General features: G+C 50.2%; 7 protein-coding genes across 7 annotated transcripts; 5 read left to right on the forward strand and 2 right to left on the reverse strand.

Moving 5' to 3' along the window:
* Nucleotides 1-335: 335 nt before the first annotated feature.
* N7457_005104 (uncharacterized protein) lies at nucleotides 336-2,107 on the forward strand (the record flags this gene model as incomplete). Its single annotated transcript, XM_057176149.1, has 2 exons — nucleotides 336-1,410; nucleotides 1,467-2,107. The coding sequence occupies 2 exons, from the start codon at nucleotides 336-338 to the stop codon at nucleotides 2,105-2,107; spliced, it is 1,716 nt and encodes a 571-aa protein (XP_057030451.1).
* Nucleotides 2,108-4,944: 2,837 nt separating this feature from the next.
* N7457_005105 (putative protein kinase (Lkh1)) lies at nucleotides 4,945-7,225 on the forward strand (the record flags this gene model as incomplete). The annotated part of the gene is made up of 6 exons (XM_057176150.1): nucleotides 4,945-5,748; nucleotides 5,813-5,894; nucleotides 5,948-6,295; nucleotides 6,354-6,816; nucleotides 6,873-6,960; nucleotides 7,031-7,225. The coding sequence occupies 6 exons, from the start codon at nucleotides 4,945-4,947 to the stop codon at nucleotides 7,223-7,225; spliced, it is 1,980 nt and encodes a 659-aa protein (XP_057030452.1).
* An 884-nt stretch (nucleotides 7,226-8,109) lies between these two features.
* On the forward strand, nucleotides 8,110-9,724 carry N7457_005106 (amidase; the record flags this gene model as incomplete). The annotated part of the gene is made up of 3 exons (XM_057176151.1): nucleotides 8,110-8,646; nucleotides 8,766-9,492; nucleotides 9,561-9,724. The coding sequence occupies 3 exons, from the start codon at nucleotides 8,110-8,112 to the stop codon at nucleotides 9,722-9,724; spliced, it is 1,428 nt and encodes a 475-aa protein (XP_057030453.1).
* A 108-nt stretch (nucleotides 9,725-9,832) lies between these two features.
* On the reverse strand, nucleotides 9,833-11,021 carry N7457_005107 (sideroflexin family transporter; the record flags this gene model as incomplete). The annotated part of the gene is made up of 4 exons (XM_057176152.1): nucleotides 9,833-10,519; nucleotides 10,574-10,668; nucleotides 10,724-10,857; nucleotides 10,918-11,021. The coding sequence occupies 4 exons, from the start codon at nucleotides 11,019-11,021 to the stop codon at nucleotides 9,833-9,835; spliced, it is 1,020 nt and encodes a 339-aa protein (XP_057030454.1).
* A 678-nt stretch (nucleotides 11,022-11,699) lies between these two features.
* On the reverse strand, nucleotides 11,700-14,128 carry N7457_005108 (PHD finger domain protein; the record flags this gene model as incomplete). The annotated part of the gene is made up of 3 exons (XM_057176153.1): nucleotides 11,700-11,886; nucleotides 11,954-14,050; nucleotides 14,103-14,128. 3 exons carry the CDS (start codon nucleotides 14,126-14,128, stop codon nucleotides 11,700-11,702), a joined length of 2,310 nt encoding a protein of 769 aa, XP_057030455.1.
* A 1,825-nt stretch (nucleotides 14,129-15,953) lies between these two features.
* N7457_005109 (DUF2293 domain-containing protein) lies at nucleotides 15,954-16,863 on the forward strand (the record flags this gene model as incomplete). The annotated part of the gene is made up of 3 exons (XM_057176154.1): nucleotides 15,954-16,166; nucleotides 16,220-16,342; nucleotides 16,414-16,863. The coding sequence occupies 3 exons, from the start codon at nucleotides 15,954-15,956 to the stop codon at nucleotides 16,861-16,863; spliced, it is 786 nt and encodes a 261-aa protein (XP_057030456.1).
* Nucleotides 16,864-18,406: 1,543 nt separating this feature from the next.
* N7457_005110 (uncharacterized protein) lies at nucleotides 18,407-19,692 on the forward strand (the record flags this gene model as incomplete). The annotated part of the gene is made up of 2 exons (XM_057176155.1): nucleotides 18,407-18,769; nucleotides 18,850-19,692. The coding sequence occupies 2 exons, from the start codon at nucleotides 18,407-18,409 to the stop codon at nucleotides 19,690-19,692; spliced, it is 1,206 nt and encodes a 401-aa protein (XP_057030457.1).
* Nucleotides 19,693-20,045: the final 353 nt, after the last annotated feature.

Genomic DNA, 20,045 nt, shown 5'->3' on the forward strand with positions numbered 1-20,045 from the left:
AGAGCTTAGTCAAGCTTAGTCACGTGTGTCGCGATCCGCGATCCGCGGAGCAGAGTTCGACCACCTGGAAAGCTCCTTACCACATCACACATCACTGTCTTCCCGGTTGTTATTGTTTTCACTCTTAAACCAACATTCATACGATTCAAATGGTCGCATCTATGGTTTGATTTCAGTATTGAGATGCCCAAAGCTGGTGGAAGCTGGTGGTGTGAGCAATACGCTCAGTTTAACGGCCACGCGTGGACCTCGATTTATCTGAAAAGCGCCCACAGCTCGGCGCAATAGCGCTCATCTCGTATCCAAATCAAACTTGCTCTTACTTGACAGTCATCATGGCGCAAGCTCGGCATCCACAGCAGCAGCCACCCCCGCCGCAATTTTCCTCGCAACCTTTCTCCCCGCCCGTCTCATCTCCATCTCCAAATTCAGTAGCATCTCCTGTGAACGGAGGCGCTATACCTCCTCCATCCAAACGACCTCGCCTTTCCCCTCTGCCACCTTCTCAAACTCAGTCTCCATACGGTTCCCCAAGCTTCAATGCGGTACAACTGCCACAAAACCCGTCCCCAATGAACGGAGCACCGATGAATATGAGCATGAATATGAACATGTCTGCAACGCCTGCTCCAGCCCCTCCTGGAACTATGGGACCTCCTTCTCGTCCAGTGGACAAAACAACAGATGCTGCTGAGCTGACGGATGTCCTGGCATCATCTGGAATTGATGTGAGGGAAGAGGAAGCATTCCTCACACAGAGTTTTTCAGGGCAGACTGCGCAGGCGCAACCACCCCAGAGAGGACCACAGACTCAATATCCGCCACCTATCAACACCTCCTTTACATCTCAAGGCTCTACTCCGGGAACTCCGTCAGCTTCGACCAGCTTTGGTGATTTGCCTCAGATCAAACCCGCGATCACGCACGAATCATTCACCGATCAGTCCTCTCAGGCATATGTTCCCTTTAAAGACCCCAATGAGCCAACTCGCGAGGACACTATCGCAGCAAGGCGGGCACAGTATCATATTCAGGAACCATTTTTGATCACGAAACTCCTAGAGCAGAAGCTCCAAAAGCGAGGCTTTGACCTCGGTGTTCGAATTCCTTCCGAGGGCCTCTTTCATCCCGTGCCTGGCCGCCCACAGCCAATCGAAGTTACTGGTCCTGATGGTTCTTCCGTGGTGCGTACTGGTCAGACTATTCTCAACCAGGAAGGTGCTCCTCTCGTAGACATACTGAATCTTCTGTCGATATCCACCGAAGAAAGATTTAGGGGCATCATAGACTATGCCTCAACTCTTGCTCGAAGTCGCCGGGCCCATTCTCATGGAGTAGTACCCAGTGAGTGGAAAGATGTTGCAAAACCTCTTGGACAGGTTACGGGTAATACTCAAACCCCTGTGAAACGTATGGTTCTACTAAACCTTTCCACTTGGTTGACCTAACACTAATTCTTCTGACAGGCTCACATGCTGCCATTGAATCCCTTAGCACGAAATCAAATGGGGCAAGATATCGAACATTTATCCACCGAGAGAATACGCAAGAAGAAAAGCGTGCAGCCAAGCGTGCCAAACGTAACAGCAATGCTATTCTTGACGAAGCTGGTCGAGCTGAGTCCGTCGATCCCACTGGATCTGCGCCTTCGACCCCCATTGGTGATCGGGCACCTATTCTTGATAAAAAGTCAATGACCAAGAAAGAAGCGAAGAAAATGCAAGATTCCAAGGCAACCGAAGCCCAACAACATGCGCAGTCGGTGGAGACAGCCCGTATGGCTTTGTCTGGCGGTGGCCGCAGCATGTTTGGTGCCAAAAAGTCATACTCCTGGTTGAAGCCTGGAGGTAAGGCCAGTGGATTCTCGTCTCCTTCACGTCCGACTCCTTCCACCCCCACAGCCGGTCCCGAAAAGGCCAGTGCTGGCGAACCGACACCCAGGCAGAGTCAACGTCGCCTTGGAATATGGCGCGAAGACCAAGAGAAAGGGGCCGGTATCCAGGTTAGGGATATCTTGTTCATGCTAGAGGCCGATGGACGAGCGACCAGGCATGTGCAGCGGGGCTACCTGAAGGATCCCAAAGAGGATCGGGATCGTGGAAATTGACCAGGGCATAAATGTTTGTAATCTTATCTTCTTGTGTTGTTAATTTCTTTTATGACCCATAGGGAGCCTTCTGGCACTGCCTGGGCTTAAGGAGTTCTTGCATTCTCTGCGTGTATGATGGCGTCGGCAGGCTTCTGGGGGTTGTCAGGCCATGATCTTTAATTTCATTCAACTACAGGTTGAGCATCTTTCATGAACGCAGGATAGAGAAACTACAATCTTGCTTGTTCCTCAATAGCTTAGACGTCTCTCACCTGCCCAGGTGGGCATGGCCCTCCGATATGCCAGTTGCTGTAGCTGCGCATATTTCATCGACCTACCTACCTTGTAATGACTTTCAGTGCGATATGTATGGGTCAAAGGCCCACTTTGAACTTGAGACTTGATTGATAATATCAAAATCACTTTCGATGCATTTTCTTTACATCCATTCGCCCTATAACCTCATGCACCCGAGCCATTTCAACCTCGGACGGCATATTAACAATGGCCAAGTAAAGCATTTTCTGTTCTAGCAGCTTTGCCATCGGTGTCAGAAGATCTCAATTTTGATTGTCTTCCCCGGTTGTCCTCGACAAGCGCTGTGGCATACGCAGCCGAGTCAGAGGAACCATTCTGCCTGGAGCTGCAGGAATCTCGAATATCTCTAATCCCGCCGATTATACTTTGGATATCCAGAGGTTTCTTATATGGCGCATAGGGCGCGGGATGGTTATACTGTGATCCGCTTCTCGGGTCATAGCTGTTATGGTCAGCGTATAGATCATGGATATATAGACCGCGTGTAGGGGCAAGAGGGGAGCGAATGCTTCTTAGGGAATACTAAAGGTGCAACTCGGAAAACATATTCCCATGTGTTTGCCCATCGGACGATTTGAATTTATATGCCGCAGACGTGCTAACATGCCTGTGGAATCTTTATCAGCAGACTTAAAGATCATATAATTCAAATCCACTGTCGTCACCGGTGCATCCAGCAACTCTGTGTTCCAGGTCATGACCAAGCAGAAAAGTCCCCAAGGCCGGAAGAAGTCTTGGTTGATTTTGTCCATAAAGGTATTGACTCATGATGGATTGTGCCAGACTTAAGATGGGCTGACCCTCAACTCTTCAAAGTGATTGTGACGCTGAAACCGACTCTTAGAAAAATAAGCGCAAGCATAGACACCAACCAAGAGATGCTAAGCATTCTAGATTGTCCACGGGACGATGGGGAAATACTAGGGATATGGGGGCCTCACAGCCTCGTAGCCCCACGCTAAACCCACCTACATCCAGGTTGCTATATTGGGCTAGGGAGTGATATTTTCGGCATTCCTTTGTAAACAGACTCGTGGAACACATGATACATGGACCATCCACGGATGTATGGCCGATTAGGCCATAGAAGGCCTGAACCTTGGCAGTTTCTAGCTTATGTATGCATATCCGCTTATATATAGGCGTCGTCTCCGTTAAATTTCTTACGCGGGCTATGATGTGTATTTAGGGATTGAATGAAGTCATTTCATTTTCAATTGTCTGTTACTTGATCATTTGAATTCAATCGTACCCTAGGGTTGAATATGGATTCAGTAGAGCTAGAACCTCGAGTAAATTAACCACCGGGGCATATATGAAGTCGATCCACAATGGATATTGGTGACCTATATATGCGCATATCCATAGATGGACCACCAGTTACAGCCCCAGGACACGATTCGACCAGGCGTATCTGGTACGATGCGTAACTCCGTTTCCCCTTATATGCAATCCCAATCCCTTTCGCCCTTTCTTCTCAAACTTATGACCCATGAGATCGAACGTCTTCATCCGATACTCTCTCAGATATATCCTCCAGGGCTACAGGTGCTACCTTACATGTAGGTACATGTAGGTACATGTACCTAACCTGGATGCTGAGTCAGTTGGAATGTCAGGTGCCTCCTACGGCAGACCATAGTCGCCCACCACGGTGATATGGACTCAGTATTCAGTCGAGATTCGGTCGAGACTCAGTCGAGACTCAGTCTCCAGTCGAAAAGATCCCCTGATGGTCTTCTCTCCTTCTGTGGACTGAATTCGGCTAAGCCAGGGCTTGGACGCGATGCTCCATCGGTCCTCAAAACGCCCCTCAAGGCCTCTAGATCTCTTTGATTTCATTCCGAGACGGTGTGCGATTGGAATGAAGACATCATATCCCGCTTTTCTCTCCCTAGAAGCGCATGGACCTCCGGGGTTCCAGAGAGATTCACGGTTTCCACTCTGTATACCACATAGATCTCGTAGAAGGCCCCTTAATGGGTACATTGGGGGTTGGGAGGGAATTAGGAACTTGAAACCGATCCCACATAAAGATGAGCAATTTGTTCTCCCATAGAAAAGCCCTGGGCGTAAACGCAAGGAAATCCCCAAGAGAAAATCAGTGTTCAGTTGATCGGCAACGGGAACTCTCCGACTCTTCCATCATCACCCATCTTTGCCTCTAGGCCCTTTTCTCCCCACCTCGTTTACTCCCCAGATGTCGCCCAAGTTCTTACTCAATGGTCCTTGGTTTTCTTCCTTGTCTTGAGAGTGTCGAGGAAATGCAACTCGCTTGAAACACTGTCTTCACTTCCCCCCCCCGACCGCCTCAGCCCGTCATCTTCACGTCTCCAAGCCAATCTCCTTCCGGGCACTCTTGCCAACCTCAATCTCTGTCGGCCTGGTTCCTCTCTGGCTGGCTCGTCCTGCCTTGAGACCCTATCTTCACTGAAGGAGTGACGCGCGACAGGCATCGACGCCCGGTCACACATTAGACCAATCTTCTCTCCATAACAACTTTCTACCGTTCGTGTGACGAGATACCTTCGTGCACAATGTCCACCCCGTCCACAGCGACTGCAACGCATCCTTCTCATCATCAGGCTTACGGATACCCTCACCACCCCTCGTACCAACCGAATTCTTCCTACCCGACTTCGACCACTGCCGCAGGAACTCGTCTTGCGAATCCCTACGCCATTTCCGTCCCCTCTCCGACAACGACCACCCTTCCCTACACCCAACCCCCGAGAATTCCTCCCGCGACAACAACCCCGTCGGCTATGACGCAACAGAGTGGCTCCAGCGCGGCTCCCTCCCTGGGGGGCCGCAAGAAGAAACCGGACTGGACTGAGTTCTACAAGAATGGCCTTCCCAAGGAAGTCATTGTGATCGATGACAGTCCCGGACCAGAGGAATCTAATGGAGCCCCGGCTCCTCCTGCACATGCTTCTGCCATACCACCTTCTTCGGCTCCTCAGCCCGCTGGGAAGAGGCGACGCACGGGAATCGAAACCGCCTATGACCTGGGCCATTATGATCGCCCGTCCTTCTCAATAAACCCTCAACATTACGGCGAGGAATCATCGGCCACGTCACTGTCCACCGACCGAACCGCATCTTTGCACACAACAGCTCCGACATCGCTTGGCTCCCAGGGCAGTTCGGGGGCCAGCAATGGTGTATACTACGAGGATACCACCGTCGGTCAAAAACGAAAGCGCACCACTCGGAAATCCACGCGTGACGAGCAGAAACGGCGAGAGTTGGAGACCACAGGGGATGCTTTTCTGAGCTATATTCCGCCTCCCCAGCCGCCCATCAAGGCAAAGGATGTCCACGTGCCTGTCATTCGCGATGTGAGTTTCTAATTTCCCCACATCTTCCTACCATGCAATTCACTGACCACTTTCATTTTATCAGTACACAAGCTCTCAAAACAAGAAGTTTGACGACGATGATGGCCATTATATTGTCACACCCGATACGCCACTGACCGATCGATGTGAGTAGAGATTCCCCCCTAGTATCTGCTTAACCACGCTGACTGGTCTGAAGACTCTGTGATCAAACTTCTAGGCCAAGGCACATTCGGCAAAGTAGTCGAAGCCTATGATAAACAGCGCAAGGCTCGCTGTGCAGTCAAGATCATCCGCTCAATTCAAAAGTACCGTGATGCATCTCGGATTGAACTGCGCGTCTTGTCAACTCTAGCTTCAAACGACAAAAGCAATCGCAACAAATGCATTCACCTTCGGGACTGCTTTGACTTCCGAAATCATATTTGCATTGTCACTGATCTACTAGGACAAAGTGTCTTTGATTTCCTCAAGGGAAATGGGTTTGTGCCATTCCCGAGCAGTCAAATCCAGCAGTTTGCTCGCCAGCTGTTCACAAGTGTCGCCTGTAAGTTTTCTCGATCTACCTCTATTTCATCTTTCAGATTGACTGATTGGCCTGTTAGTCCTTCACGACCTGAATCTCATACACACCGACCTCAAGCCCGAAAACATCCTCCTCGTCAGCAACGCATACCAAACCTTCACTTATAACCGCACCATCCCATCCTCGTCACATGCCACAGCTCGCAACGCGCGGCAGCGCCGTGTCCTACTTGATGGAGAAATTCGACTCATCGACTTCGGGTCAGCGACCTTCGATGACGAATACCACTCCTCTGTCGTCTCCACGCGCCACTACCGGGCCCCTGAAATCATACTGAACTTGGGCTGGAGCTTCCCATGCGACATATGGAGTATTGGGTGTATCCTGGTGGAATTCTTCACCGGAGATGCCCTTTTCCAGACGCATGATAATCTTGAACACTTGGCGATGATGGAGTCCGTCATCGGTACTCGAATCGACACTGCTTTGGTGAAGAAGGTCATGTCAGGTGGCCGAGGTGGTAGTAGCAATTCTGCTTCAAAGTAAATATACTACTGCCCCGAGAACGTTTTTTCATGACAGGCGCTAATCTGACCAGATATTTCAATCGAAGCAAGCTCGACTACCCTAACAATGAGACCACCCGTGCCTCGCGGAAGTATGTGCGCGCGATGAAGTCTTTAACAGTAAGTGCTCCCCCCCTCTCCCCCAATATCTCAACCTGTTGAACCTTCTGGCTGATTGCGTCAACTATAGGAGTTCATTCCAACCAACACTCCATTCAACCGTTCTTTCCTGGATCTACTGCAACAAATCTTTGTCTACGACCCTAAGAGTCGGATCACCGCTAAGGAGGCATTGAAGCATCCTTGGTTCAAGGAGACACTTGTTGATGATGGCACGGAAGCTTACCGTATCGGTCAGGGCTTGCATCGCCAAGGACGCACATAGGCATCAGCACCCTCACAAAAGGCCAATCCTTGGCTTCTTCAACGGCATCAGAAGGGAATTCACCGGCGTGAATAGGATCCAGTCATGGATAGACGGCTTCATATCTTGAGGGTAATCTTTTTTTCTATCGCGAATGGGACGGAATGGTGTTTGCACTTGGGAAAATCATGATCACGATGTTTTTTTTTTTTTTAATTTCTTCTACCCGGGTTTGCTCTGCTACTGCAGGTGGTATCTCATACAGCCTTCGGTTGTCCGAGTCCATGGCACCACATGGCAAGGATATCCTTGACCTTGAGCAATCGGGAGTACCGCATGTATCCACGAGGACTTATCTCCTGGTACTATCCGGTTCGACCTTATTTGTTTGATCTATCCTTCTATCCTTCTATTCTTAAAGGTGTCTGTTATATGTTATTGTGCTTCTTTCCCTACGTTTGCGTCCTGTCTATTATTGGAATCCGGCTTGGGAGGGAGGGGCTTAGGTCAAAGCCGGAGGATTATACCATTTTCTTGTTTGTGGCGTCCAATTGTTAGCCGTATGGTGTGTATATAAGACATGGATGTCTTTTTTATTCGAACGCAGGGGGGTTTCCCATTCTCCTACATTTCCTCCCTTACCTTCTCTTTCGCTTCTCTTTTTATACATCGGGGCGGAATAACCCCAACCCGGGTGTTCTATATGGAGTTATACGAGGCCACTTGTTCGTTATGCGCCAATCGAGGAGAACGGGACAGAGTGTGGAATATACGCATAAGTAAGACCAAGCCAATTAAACCGCACATCTGTGTAAGAGGTGCATGAATTGCGCCGATCTCAAATCGGATCAACATCCGTGGACTCTGTTAGTCCCTTTATCCAGCCCAAAATCCAGGCTAACGCCATGATGCCCTCCCTCGCATGGCATGCGGAAGAGATGACAATCATCGAATTCCATAAGCTACTCCGCATAGATCCCTCTATCGGCCCAGAACTGGTCAAAAGATATCTGGAGGCAATCGCACAGCACGACGGGACCCTCAAAGCCCTCATCACAATAAACAGCGATGCCATAAAGATCGCCAGAGACAAGGCCATCGAAACAAGCGCTTTCAATAAGAGAGACAAGCCATTCCCTCTTTTGCACAGCGTCCCGATAATCCTTAAGGACAACCTCAGTACATCAGATTTACCAACAAGTGCAGGCGTGAAAGCCCTACAGAACCTTTACACGAAAGATGACAGCGAAGTTGTATCACGTCTACGCGCCGCAGGCGCCATCATCCTGGCCAAATCCAACCTCCACGAATTTGCTCTGCAGGGAATAAGCCTATCTTCGCTGGGCGGGCAAACTCTGAACCCATACGATCTAACCCGCACACCGGGGGATCCTCAGGCGGGACAGGCGCAGCGCTGGCCGCGAACTTCGGCCTTGCCGGATGTGGGACCGACACGATGAACTCGCTACGGTCACCCGCATCCGCCTGCGGTATCGTAGGGTTTCGACCGTCGACGGGAAGGGTGCCGTGTGCGGGGATTGTGCCTGTTTCCAAGACGCAGGATACGGCGGGGCCGATGGGGAGAAGCGTTGGGGATGTGAGGGCCTTGTATCGTGTAATGAAGGAGCCAGTTGGGGCGAGCGAGGGATTGGTGGAAGATGTATCTGCCACGAAACGTCAACCCGGTCGTCAAATCCGAATTGGAGTCTTGGAGGCATATTTCCAGCCCGAGATACATGGTGATATCGGTGCAAACACGGAGACCGAGTATCTCACCGAGAATCAGACAGTGCAGGACATTGTCCGGACGAGTCTGAGCTTGATACAACAACGGGAGGAGGATATCGTCTTGGTGTCCATCCCCCCATCCAGTCACCCAGACTGGAGTTCGGAAACTCTCCTCATCAAGGCAGACACGCAGGCTTTCGAGTTCAAAGACTGTCTCAACGAATTCTTACAGTTGCCTCTGATCTCATCCACACCACACCGGACACTTGGATCTATTGCTCAGAGCGGCGAGTTTGATCCAACAGCTATGACAGATGTCTTTTTTGCGTCGCTGAGAGACCCTGAAACTTTCTCGACGACAAGCGAGGCATATCGAAGTCGGCTGGAGCATATCACAATCCTCAAAGAGTCTGTAAGGCAATGTTTCGATGATTTCGATATTGATGCACTGGTGTATCCGCACCAGAGACAGCTTCCCGTCAAGATTGGTGCGAAGAAGCAGTCTGGACGCAATGGCATTCTGGCCGCGTTGACGGGGAGGCCTGCTATTTGTATTCCTGGTGAGGATTTGTAAATTTCGAGCTTTGCTTATTCTTGATTCGACATTCAACTAACGAACAGAATATAGCTGGATGGAGCCCTCGGACGGAATCTGCTGTGCTAGGCCTTCCTGTTGGGATGGAGCTGATGGGCCGTCGTTGGAAAGATGATGAACTGTTGGATCTTGCAGAGCGGATCGAGAGCGTTCTGAAAGGTAGGAGAGAACCTGCTTTAATCTGGGGGAGTCGATAGAGAAACCAGTATTGGCATTTAGAGACTAAAGACGGGTCTATTCATGTTGTGCCCTATGCAAAGATAATGTAATGTGCACGCTGCGAAACGCCAAAGATTTAAAGAAAATTACATTCCACGGTTGAATTCAACCATACCCTGATCGCCACCACGGCCCTGGAACTCCTCCTCAAGGCTGGACACGTTGATAGACTGGCGGGATGGGAAAGCCGCGAGCGCGAGGGGCAGTGCAAACAGAGAAGTACCCAGAACAAGGGCAAGGTTAACAGGCATGATCATATGAGGACGGGCTCGCAGCCAGTTCGTCTTCTCCAGACGAACAAGGATAAGCGGCGGCAAGACCATGATGGGTGTAGCATTCAGGACACGGGAGATAGCCGTCTCACCGACGGCAATGGTAGCAGCCTTCTTGCTCTTGCCGAGGCTCTGGATGGGTTCTGCGTCCTCGTTGAGTTCACGCTTGGCACGGTCAGCCTCGGACAGGACGGGGTAGACGTCGATACCCTGGCGGATTTCTTCGCCGCGCATGAGGAAAACGTTCAGGGCAGAAGCACTTGCGACGGCGGCGAAGGGGACGAGGCGGGAAAGGATAAGGCGAGTATTCGGGGAGATGCTCTTGAGGCGGGGGACGAGAGCATTCAGGCCAACTGCGACGGAGCAGGAGGCAGAAACGGCCATCAGATAGGACTTGCCGATCTGGGACATGGAAAGAGGGGTGGATTTGTTGGCATTGGCGTTGTTGATAGCGACATTGAGGGACTGGTTACCGATTTGCCAGAGGAGTGTGCCGGTGGTCTATATTGTCAATGCCTTTCTTTCAGATGTATGCCATTGGAAAGAGGTACTCACTTGCAATCCTGGGGTCAGCATGCCTGCAGTGACAACCAGGTTCGAGAGCACGTAGCATGACATGCGGAAGGGCAAGAAAACGGGGGTGCCAGTATCTGATAGACCCTAGGTTAGCCAATGGCCGATATGCAATGTTCACGGAGCCCATACCAGGGTGTAATGTCGCATCGACCACCTTCTTCGCCGACCACAACTCCGGGGTCATGGTTGGGATGCGGTTCTGCTTGTAGGAAGTGATGAGGCTCTTGGCGCTCTCGAGACCAGCAGATGAAACGAACAGAGTGCTAGCATAATGAACATAGTCAGTATGTACCCCAAGATTCCCTGAACTACCACCAACTTACCGAGGATCAGCAATGTCGGCGGCATGGCGCACACGACCCCAATAGGTCTTCAGGTCATATTGCGATGCGGGCAAGTCCCGACTGCCAGGGAGAGAGGCAGACATTGAATTGAGGGAATGACAAAGCACAAAAGACTGCGAAAGGACCAAAGAGAGTGTGGCGCGTAGAAGATAGGAGATCGCCTATGACTCCGCGGGGAGAAAAAGTAACTTTTTTTTCGATAAAAAGGGCGGTGAGCCGATAAGTGTGCTTTGACCAATCAGATCGCAGCCGATCTATATCGCGAAAGCTTAAACACAGCGCCTTCTCGGAACACAGCGATGGTCCAACTACTAGGTACGAGACCTACCTAGGTAATGATTGAAGTGAAAGCTCAACGAAGGAAAAATGAGAGAAGACCCGGTGAGGGTAAATAAGGTGGGTGTTTTTACAATCATGCAGGCACTATGATCGGGTTCTATTCCGAGACCGGGTCGCCACCCCGATATGCGGGGCATTGCCGTAGGCTACATAATGGAGATTTTGGGGGTATAGAGATATTTTGTCATTCTGGCTTTAACCAAGATTGTGAGGGAATAGTACATAGGTATCATAAGGGGGTCAATGGGGTAAGGGAGCCTCAGAACGGGGTCTGAGAAGGGCGATTATGGAATGGGGCAGGGTGGCCCAACTTATGCAGAGTATAAAAGAGCCCTGGCGGGAAAGAATCACACAAATGAAAAAAGAGGCACTGGTCATTCCAAGACATGCATGCATCCAAAACAATAGTCACTGCTTCAGGATTACCGGAAGCGGAATGACTTATGGGCCAAAGGAGAGGGAGGGGCTTGCGTCGTAGGGACATAGGAGGTTCGTGTGCGGTTCTGCCGTGATGGTGTTGGGGCACAGAAGACACAAACATAGACAGAGGGCAAATTTGCGCGCTCCAGCCCAACACATCTAGTGTGTAACCAATGCGTACAAGATTCGCTGATACGGTTAGAACAATAAATTTTTGTCATCTTGGAGATGGATATCGATGGCAATTGCGACTCACCATTGAATCATAAGATGGCCACCGTTATCCATTGAGCGGCAGACACATCGTGTACCATTGCTGGGATTGCTATGACGGTCCGTGCTGGGGGTTGCAAGATCGGGGTCAGTCAAAGTCGTCGGAGAAGCATTATGTCGGGCATGAAGGTCAAAATCACTGCCAAGGCGAGGTGGCGATGAGCGGAGATGAGCAAAGGTGTGGGACCGAGAGAGCCGGTTGCCGAATCCATTTGTGGAGGGTCGGGGACCCCGGCCACGTTCTTTGAGGACCTGTCGGAGAGCGGATTGAGCATCGCCACTGTCCTCCTCCTCTCCGGGCAAGAAATCCGATGCTACACTACTCTGGGTGTAGGTCGAGTCCGAATGCAACAGGGACGAATGTCGTTTAGGTGTCCGTTTGATATCCGGGGATCCTCGATACGTTGCTCGTCCGCTACCCTTAGAAGAGCCAGTCCAGGGTGACATCCGCTCGGAGTGGGACGAGCCGACGGTGGAAGTATATGAACCCTTCGAGGGAGGTCGAGAGCCCGAGTCACTCCGGGAAAGTGCAGGCCTTGGGCCATCATAGAAGGGAAAGGACGACTGAGCGCGATGTAGCACGGGATATTCAGAGAACTCAGCTGGATCTGCCTCGCTTTCGGTTGTAGAGCCATCTAGATCTAGACCGGTGAGGGGATCGGTCAATCCTGTGGGTGCCTCGTTGACTGGCTCCATTTCAGCTTTTGCACGGCCATCTCGACCAATTCGAAGCACTACAGATGATGACCGGGTCAAAGACCCGGTGGCAGTAGAGTTGGCCCGCGTCAGTGGAGCAGGACGCATGGGTTTCGCGGGAGACGAACGCCCTTTAGAGGGGCTTTTTCGGATCCCACTTGTTGATGCCATCATACCACCGGCTTGACTGAACGGCCGGGATGAGCTAGATAGACCATGATGTGTTAGACTACGGGTCAAACCTGGTCGTACGCCCCTCGGTGTGAAGTCGTCATCTTCCTCTTCGCTGTCGCTCGGGAAGGCAGCGAAAGGATCACGTCGTTGTCCATCTGATGCCTGTGCACGCAGAAGTTCTTCGCGCCTTGATTCCTCCGCCTGGTGGTGATAGGGCTGTCTCAGGCCACGAAGAGACCGTGTCTGTGGTGTAAGCTGAAGTCCACCAAATCGTCTCGCAGGGGAGCTAAGAAACAAGGCCGGATCCTCCGTTTTAGTGACTGGGAGCCGGGGAGATGTCGAGAATGGCGCAGGAAAGAAGGCAGCGTCAGTTGGCGGTGCTGCTGAGATCCCAAAGCCATTGCCAAAATCAGGAAGATCAATTGTACCATCAATGGTAGGTAATTGGGGGATATGGTGTGCAATTGTAGCGACGGAGGTCTGACGGGTATTGAAACTGCTCCTGTTGTTCGGTAAAGGGATTTCACTGGCTGTGTTTTCTAGATCATGATCCCAGAAGAGTCGTTGCTGTGGGAAGAAAGGTGAGCCCGTGGGGTCCAATGAAGCCAGCTGGAACAAATCGGGCGACGATTGAAAGTTGCCAAACATTCGGGGGGATTCTCCAAGAAGACGACTGGGGGTTTCCAAATGGCCCCCCATCCCCGGTGTTGCGTCCTGTGTATATCCATCGGTCTGGCCAAACTCGGGGATTTTCCGTCTCGATGCACTTGTCGGCGGCGGCGTTTGCATCGAGGCTGCTGACTTGGCCGAGCCCACTGTCCGGGGGTAATCCTCGCTCACACTCGGAAGAGGCTTCATTGGACGGATCCGTCTGGCCGTATCCGTCTCATCTGATACCCTCCCCCTGTAGTCGCCCGTCTCTCCATTTTGGCCTTTCGCCGCATTCGACGAGCCTAGACCAAATTTCTGCGGTGTGCGGAGGAGCTCCGGGCTCGAAGCATATGGATCGGAGGTGTCCCAGGTTACCCGGGGGTCGAAAAAGCTAGATTCGAGCTTGGGGGTCTGAAACGAGTCACCGAAGGTATTCGGGGTCCTCGTGGGAGTTTGAGGTTCGCCGTTGGGATAGCTGAAACTGAACATAAATGAATCCATGAGCACGGTATTCCCATAGCATAGCATACATGACAGGTTCACAAAGCACCGAACCAGACTAGATATGACATCCCCGCACGGAAGGGGGCTCTGAAGGGAGATTGGCATACCTGTGAACGGGGCGATCCCAACTCATGTCAGCAACACAGACCCAGCAACCATTGAAGGTCAAGCTGCCAGGCAACTTTGAGCGAAGAGAATGTGGAGGACAGGGGGTTTGGAGAGAAGTAAGATCATAGAGTTAGTCCATTTGACTTCCTAGTAGTTGTAGTTTGGGGTGTAGAGTGAGTGATGATCAAGAAGGGGTAAAGGAGGAATGCCTCGGAGTGGGAAAGACTTGTTTTTCTTTTGCTCTGTTTGTCGTTCTTTTTTTTTTAAAAAAAAAGGAATTTCTTAACGATTTGGTCTATTTTTGATTTGATTCCTTTACGTCTTTTTTTTTTCTTTCTCTTTTTTTTCGCGTGGGGACTCGGCTTTTTCTTTTTCTAGGCCTCCACTGTGAAGGTATCCACTGAGAGCTTCCAGGGTCTTCTAACGTGAGATGGAGGGCATTGATGTCGATGGACGATAAGGACCTATATGGAGTGGTGTAGGTACTATATGTACGAAGTAGCATGTTGTACGGAGTACGGAGTACTTGAATGCTTCATGCAGGAACGGGAGAAGTGGGTATGAAGCATGCGAATCCGATATCTCCAACGTAATAACATAATCTCCTCCGGTCCGAACTAGTAGAATCAGCCCTTGGGCAGCTCAGACCCTGTCGAGAGGCGCCGATCCAGGCCCAGACGAGATCGAGTTGGTCGGGGAAGCCGGTCCAGCTCTCTCACCAATGACGACATGTGACGCTCGGATATTGGTAGCAATTGACTGTGTTTCTGAATCTCTGAATCTCTGAATCTTCAAGTCCCTGGACAACCGACCAAGTATGAAGATACAAATCCGATCCTCGAACGATGGACTGCGGGCGAAAGGGGGAAACTCAACCTTTGTGTCGAAGGGATTCGGAGTGCTTAACCCCTGGCGGTCCTCTTGGCGTCCTCTGGGTGCCCAAAGTGGCCTACAATGTACGGAGTACGGAGTACGGAGTACCTGGTAGAGAGCTACTCCGTCCTTCGTAGGGATATTGTAGATCTACATTGGGAGTATATCGGTGTAAGACCTCCTTCAGACTCCGAGGCCTCCTTACTTGGATTCTTCACCTGAGGGATTCAGTGAACCTCTGTCTTGCATCTCAAACTTTGACCGATCTCACCTTGAGAGCGGATGATCCTAATCTTATTCCATTGGATCTGTCTCTAGGGCGATGCATCCGGCCAATGAGCCGTGGATATTCCGTACTCCAGCGCCAATCTCGCGCCCCGTCCGGAGTACGGAGTATGGAGCACAACGTAAACCCTTGCAATAGGATGGACCTGTGGATTCATATCTGGTCTGGAACCAGATCCTCCGTACGGAGTACAATCAATAAAGCGGGAACCTGCTTGGTACTACATACTTATGGAAGGCAGTTCAGGATGTATCAAGTCCGTCCGAAACAATCCTATGGGAGCAAGATTGGGACATGGGAACTCATCAGGAACCACTTCTGACGCACTTCTCAAATATGTTGTACTTAGAATGATCACATAGGTACGGAGGAAAGCGTAAGCGATGGATTGCATTTCTTCCGAATCCAACGAAGCCAGATTATGACCTGTTGGATGGAGTTAATTCAGGAGCCCGATTCTTCAGGCACCACTTAATGAGCCACAGCGCCACACCACAGCCACCGTTCCTGATCTGCTTTGATCGCCAACTGTCGAAGTATCAAAGAGCATGGGATGTTTCAGGTCCCAAAATAAACAGTATGTCACTTTGATCTCTATGTTGCCGGTGTTCCCCAGTGGATTTGATGTGCAAGTCACATTCCAACGCCGTGTCAACCATCCATCAACCTCCTTGCTCTATTGACATCCAACATGGCAACAACTAAACCCAAACCCCGCAAGCATAAGCCGCGTGCCAGAAAAAGAAAACGGTGTGTGCGCACTCGTGATGGTCATTCACGTCCAGGAGATGGAGGTAGCCCGGCCCAACCGCTCGCCGAAGTACCCAACGAGACGAAGAAGCGTCGCAAACCCAAAAGAGCATGGGTGGAACTCATTCCAGTTTCCAATGATCCACTTGAAAAGGTGAGCTGAGACTCCAGCAAAATTTGAGTGCATCTTACTCAACATCCAACCAGAACATTGTCGAATATGTACCTATGCCAGATGACTACGTGCTAGTTCCCAAGGGTGATGTCTATGTCACTCGACACTGTCGCAGCAAGACCAAAGAGTCCGAGCGGACTGTCTATGTTGTCTATGTAAGTTACAATCAAAATTATCAGATAGGACCCTGGAAGCCTGGAAAGAGATCACTAATAGTTCCTCCCAGAACCGCGCGGGCAAAAGGACTCTAGGGATTCGCGTGCCCACAGACATCCACAAAGAGGTTCTTGAATCAGCTGCCGCAACAAAGGAATCACGCGCAAACGCAGTACAAGTCCGGGATGCTAGGGATCTCTCTAAATCTCGAGATCTCCTCAAAAAGGAGTTCCCACTCATGCCCAAGGAGACCCTCAAAACCGTCCTGGGGCATGCGTTCCTCAAGGGATCGGGGCGTGTAGGGCGCACGGCGATGATCAGTGATGAGCAGAAAACGCTTTTGGCTGTAGAGGCGCATATTCGGCATGTCCACACACCCTACGAAAAGTTACTTGAGGACGGTGTGAGTCGAAAGGATGCTCGTGAGCAGGTCTGGTCTACCATCCAAGCGGTTGAGCGGGCTTGGCAAGGATGCGAGAAAGTTGAGACTAAACTGGCGTTGCGTCCGGCGAAAGATTAAAGGCTAGCGCTTTCTTTCTAGTGGGAAAAGGTGGATTCGCATTGCGGGATCAACGCGACGGAGCTATGGGTTCTCTTGTCCTTTTCTTTGCTTCTTTCTTTTTACTACTTGAACTTTTATTGGCGACTCTTCCAACACACCCAGATATCTCGTTCCTGGTGTTACTCTCTCTTCTATTTCAACGACAAGTCGAAACTATCAATGGCTGAGAGAAAATATGTCACAATAGCTTATGACCATCTATGTAGTCAATAATCTTATGTAGACATAATCAGCTAGACAGCAGTAAGGAAGGCAGTAAGCAAACGAGGAAAATAAACGCGAGAAACAGAAAACTGCATATGTAAATGAATAAACTATATAGCCCATCAAAGTAATCAGTTCCTATTGAGGCCCATAACTTGGGGATTTCAAAGCCCCTGTCAAAAGTATGCCTAGTGAGCAAGGCCGCGCAAGAAGATACCCCGAGGTCATGAGATTGTTGTATGTCATATGGTCCAATGTGTCCAATGGACTGCCCATGGAAGAAACAAGGGGTTTCGTTGACCAAAGAACATCTCGATCTTGTCACTATCAGCACTTTGTGGCTAGGGCTGGCCCGCCTAGTCGGAATTCATTATATGAGTTGCTGTGACTGCTTGAGAACCTTACTACCTTGTGAGGGCTTAACCATAGTGCTGATTTCTTTGTCTGAATTTTCTCCTTGATATGAGCACAAACTCATATATTTATTAATTGTAGTCTCCAACGATCTAGTAGGTGAGGAGGTAGGAGGTTGAAAAAGAATTAGTTGAAAATAGAGTTGAGCGAAAAATGGAAAGGGGAGAAACATGATCTGAATACGATAGAAAATTAAAGGTCCTGCCTACATGTAGCATGTGGAATTGAGTATTTTTTCGTCTCGTTTTAGGGGATGGTGAATGATCAGAGGAATTGAAGTCCCCGGGTCTTCGTCAGTACGAGATAGTAAACATCATGATGGTACCTCGGTATGGTTAGAGCTCGATCTTGGCTTAAAACATCTTGAATTCCTCAATTCCATCTTTCAATGCTATAAAAACATAGGTCAGCGTATATTATCATTTTGTACGGAGTATGTACTCCGTACTCCGTACTCCGTATACATAGTTCTAGATTAAGACTCTGCCAAGATATTGCCAAGGAATTCTAATGATTATCAGCCCCACGTTGATCTGGCCCTATTCGCTCAGGACGATGCTGGTCCTCACAGCCAATATCATGTTGTTCAAGGTAGTTGAACGGGTCACCTGTATACTGCCTCTCAAAGAGTACCTGGATACCTTACCTTCCCCATTAGGCAGCGGAGTAAGCCGACGATCCCAGGACCGTTTATGGGCACTAGTACAAAAGGAGGACTAGTATCGGGATCGTGACACCAATCAGAGGGACCCAATCGAATGAAGCCTTTCCCGAGTGTCATGCTGACAGCCCAAAAAGCAAAAACGTTGCAGCCTCTGCGCCTCAGGGCTAGAGACTAACCATCGTTCATACGCATTATGACTCTTGCACCTCACCGCCCACCATGAGGAATCGCTCGTTCCTGGGGTCCCCAAACCGGCACAAGTATGTCCTGGTGGCCATAATACTGATTCTCTTCGTTGTTTTCAGCTTTCAGCCCCCAAAATCCAGGCGAGACACTCGCACTACGAGAATTTACGGAGACGGCCGACCGCAATATCTTCACCACTCTATCTTTCGTGCGAACCCGGACTATGAATATGAAATCCAGCTCTCAAATGCGCTACGCACTGTTGAAATAGAGGGGCAACTGCACCACGATGAGGATGCGACAGATACGCTGTGGCAGATCATGCTACCAGGAGTCGATAAGCGAAGTGAAGATTCTATGCAGTTTGAGGGAAGAAACCCGGATTGGGGATATAAAGTAAGCCAAATATTGATCAAGTCATGTCTCAGTGATTGCTCATGAAGGCGAGCCACAACTTCTAACATTGCATCCTACAGCTCGTTGAAACCGAATGGGCTGACCAATTCATCACCGAGACACTCGCATCTATCCCAGACATCGCCCGGCTCTACAAATCATACCCGCACTCCGTCCATCGTGGCGACCTTCTTCGTTACTTGATCCTGTGGTACTATGGCGGTTATTATGCAGATCTGGACGTTTATCCCGCGCGAAGCATCAGATCCTGCCCTTCATTGCGTGACACCATCTTTGGAGGCAACACAGCCAACGCCAATGTCTCACTAGTCGTCGGGATTGAGATCGACGAGCCCTTCGCTTCGCCACAAAAGATGCGTGAGTGGCATTGGGCCCGGCGGTATGGCTTCGTTCAGTACACAATCTATGCGCCGCAACGGTTCAGTCCGCTTCTGCGGGAGATCATCGTCCGAGTGCTGTCCCATACGAAGCGGCGCGTTGATGAGAGCCGTTTCTGGAAGGGTGGATACAACGAAATGGATACGCTGGAGATTACCGGCCCAGGCGTGTTCACAGATACAATCCTCGATGTATTATCGGATACATTGCCATCTACACACCCATTAGTCCAGCAGTCAGTGGATGCGGATAGTGGACTCATACCGTCCTCGGCTTCGCCTGTACCTCGTGTAACATGGGCGCCATTCCATGGGATTCAAGAGCCTCTCTGTATCAAAGGCTCTGAAGCCAGGCCTGGTAAGCTGCTGGGAGGACTGTGTGTCTTACCAGTCAATGCATGGGGTAATGGGCAGCGGCATTCGGGGTCGAAAGACTTCAGTAATGAGCATGCCTGTATCAATCATCGGTTTGGGGGAACCTGGAAGCCCTGGAAACAAAGCTGGCACAAGTATCTCTTTGGATGACAGGATATGACTTTACGTATGGCGTTCTAGGATGTACAAGGATAGTGCTCTTGATTGTCTCTCCCACTGGAAACGATGGCGGAATTGAATTGTTTCAATGATCTTACTTTACTTCAAGATTCTCTCTCTGGATCATTCTGTATTGTAGCATTATGGAGCATTCTACACTATGAAATCGCCCACCCATACTAATCTGCTTCCAGCAACCATCTTGGAAGATGGCTACAACATGCCGAGCGACAATGTAGGGTAAACGATACAGGATAGCAAAAGCAAGCCAACATCAAGGTAAGATTGCTCGAATGTCTATCTGACAGCCAATATTTTCAAGTTGGATGGCTGGAATGAAGCCT

The sequence above is a fragment of the Penicillium paradoxum genome (assembly GCF_028828445.1).
Source record: "Penicillium paradoxum strain IBT 22861 chromosome Unknown utg000005l_segment0_segment0, whole genome shotgun sequence".
Lineage (NCBI taxonomy): Eukaryota > Fungi > Ascomycota > Eurotiomycetes > Eurotiales > Aspergillaceae > Penicillium > Penicillium paradoxum.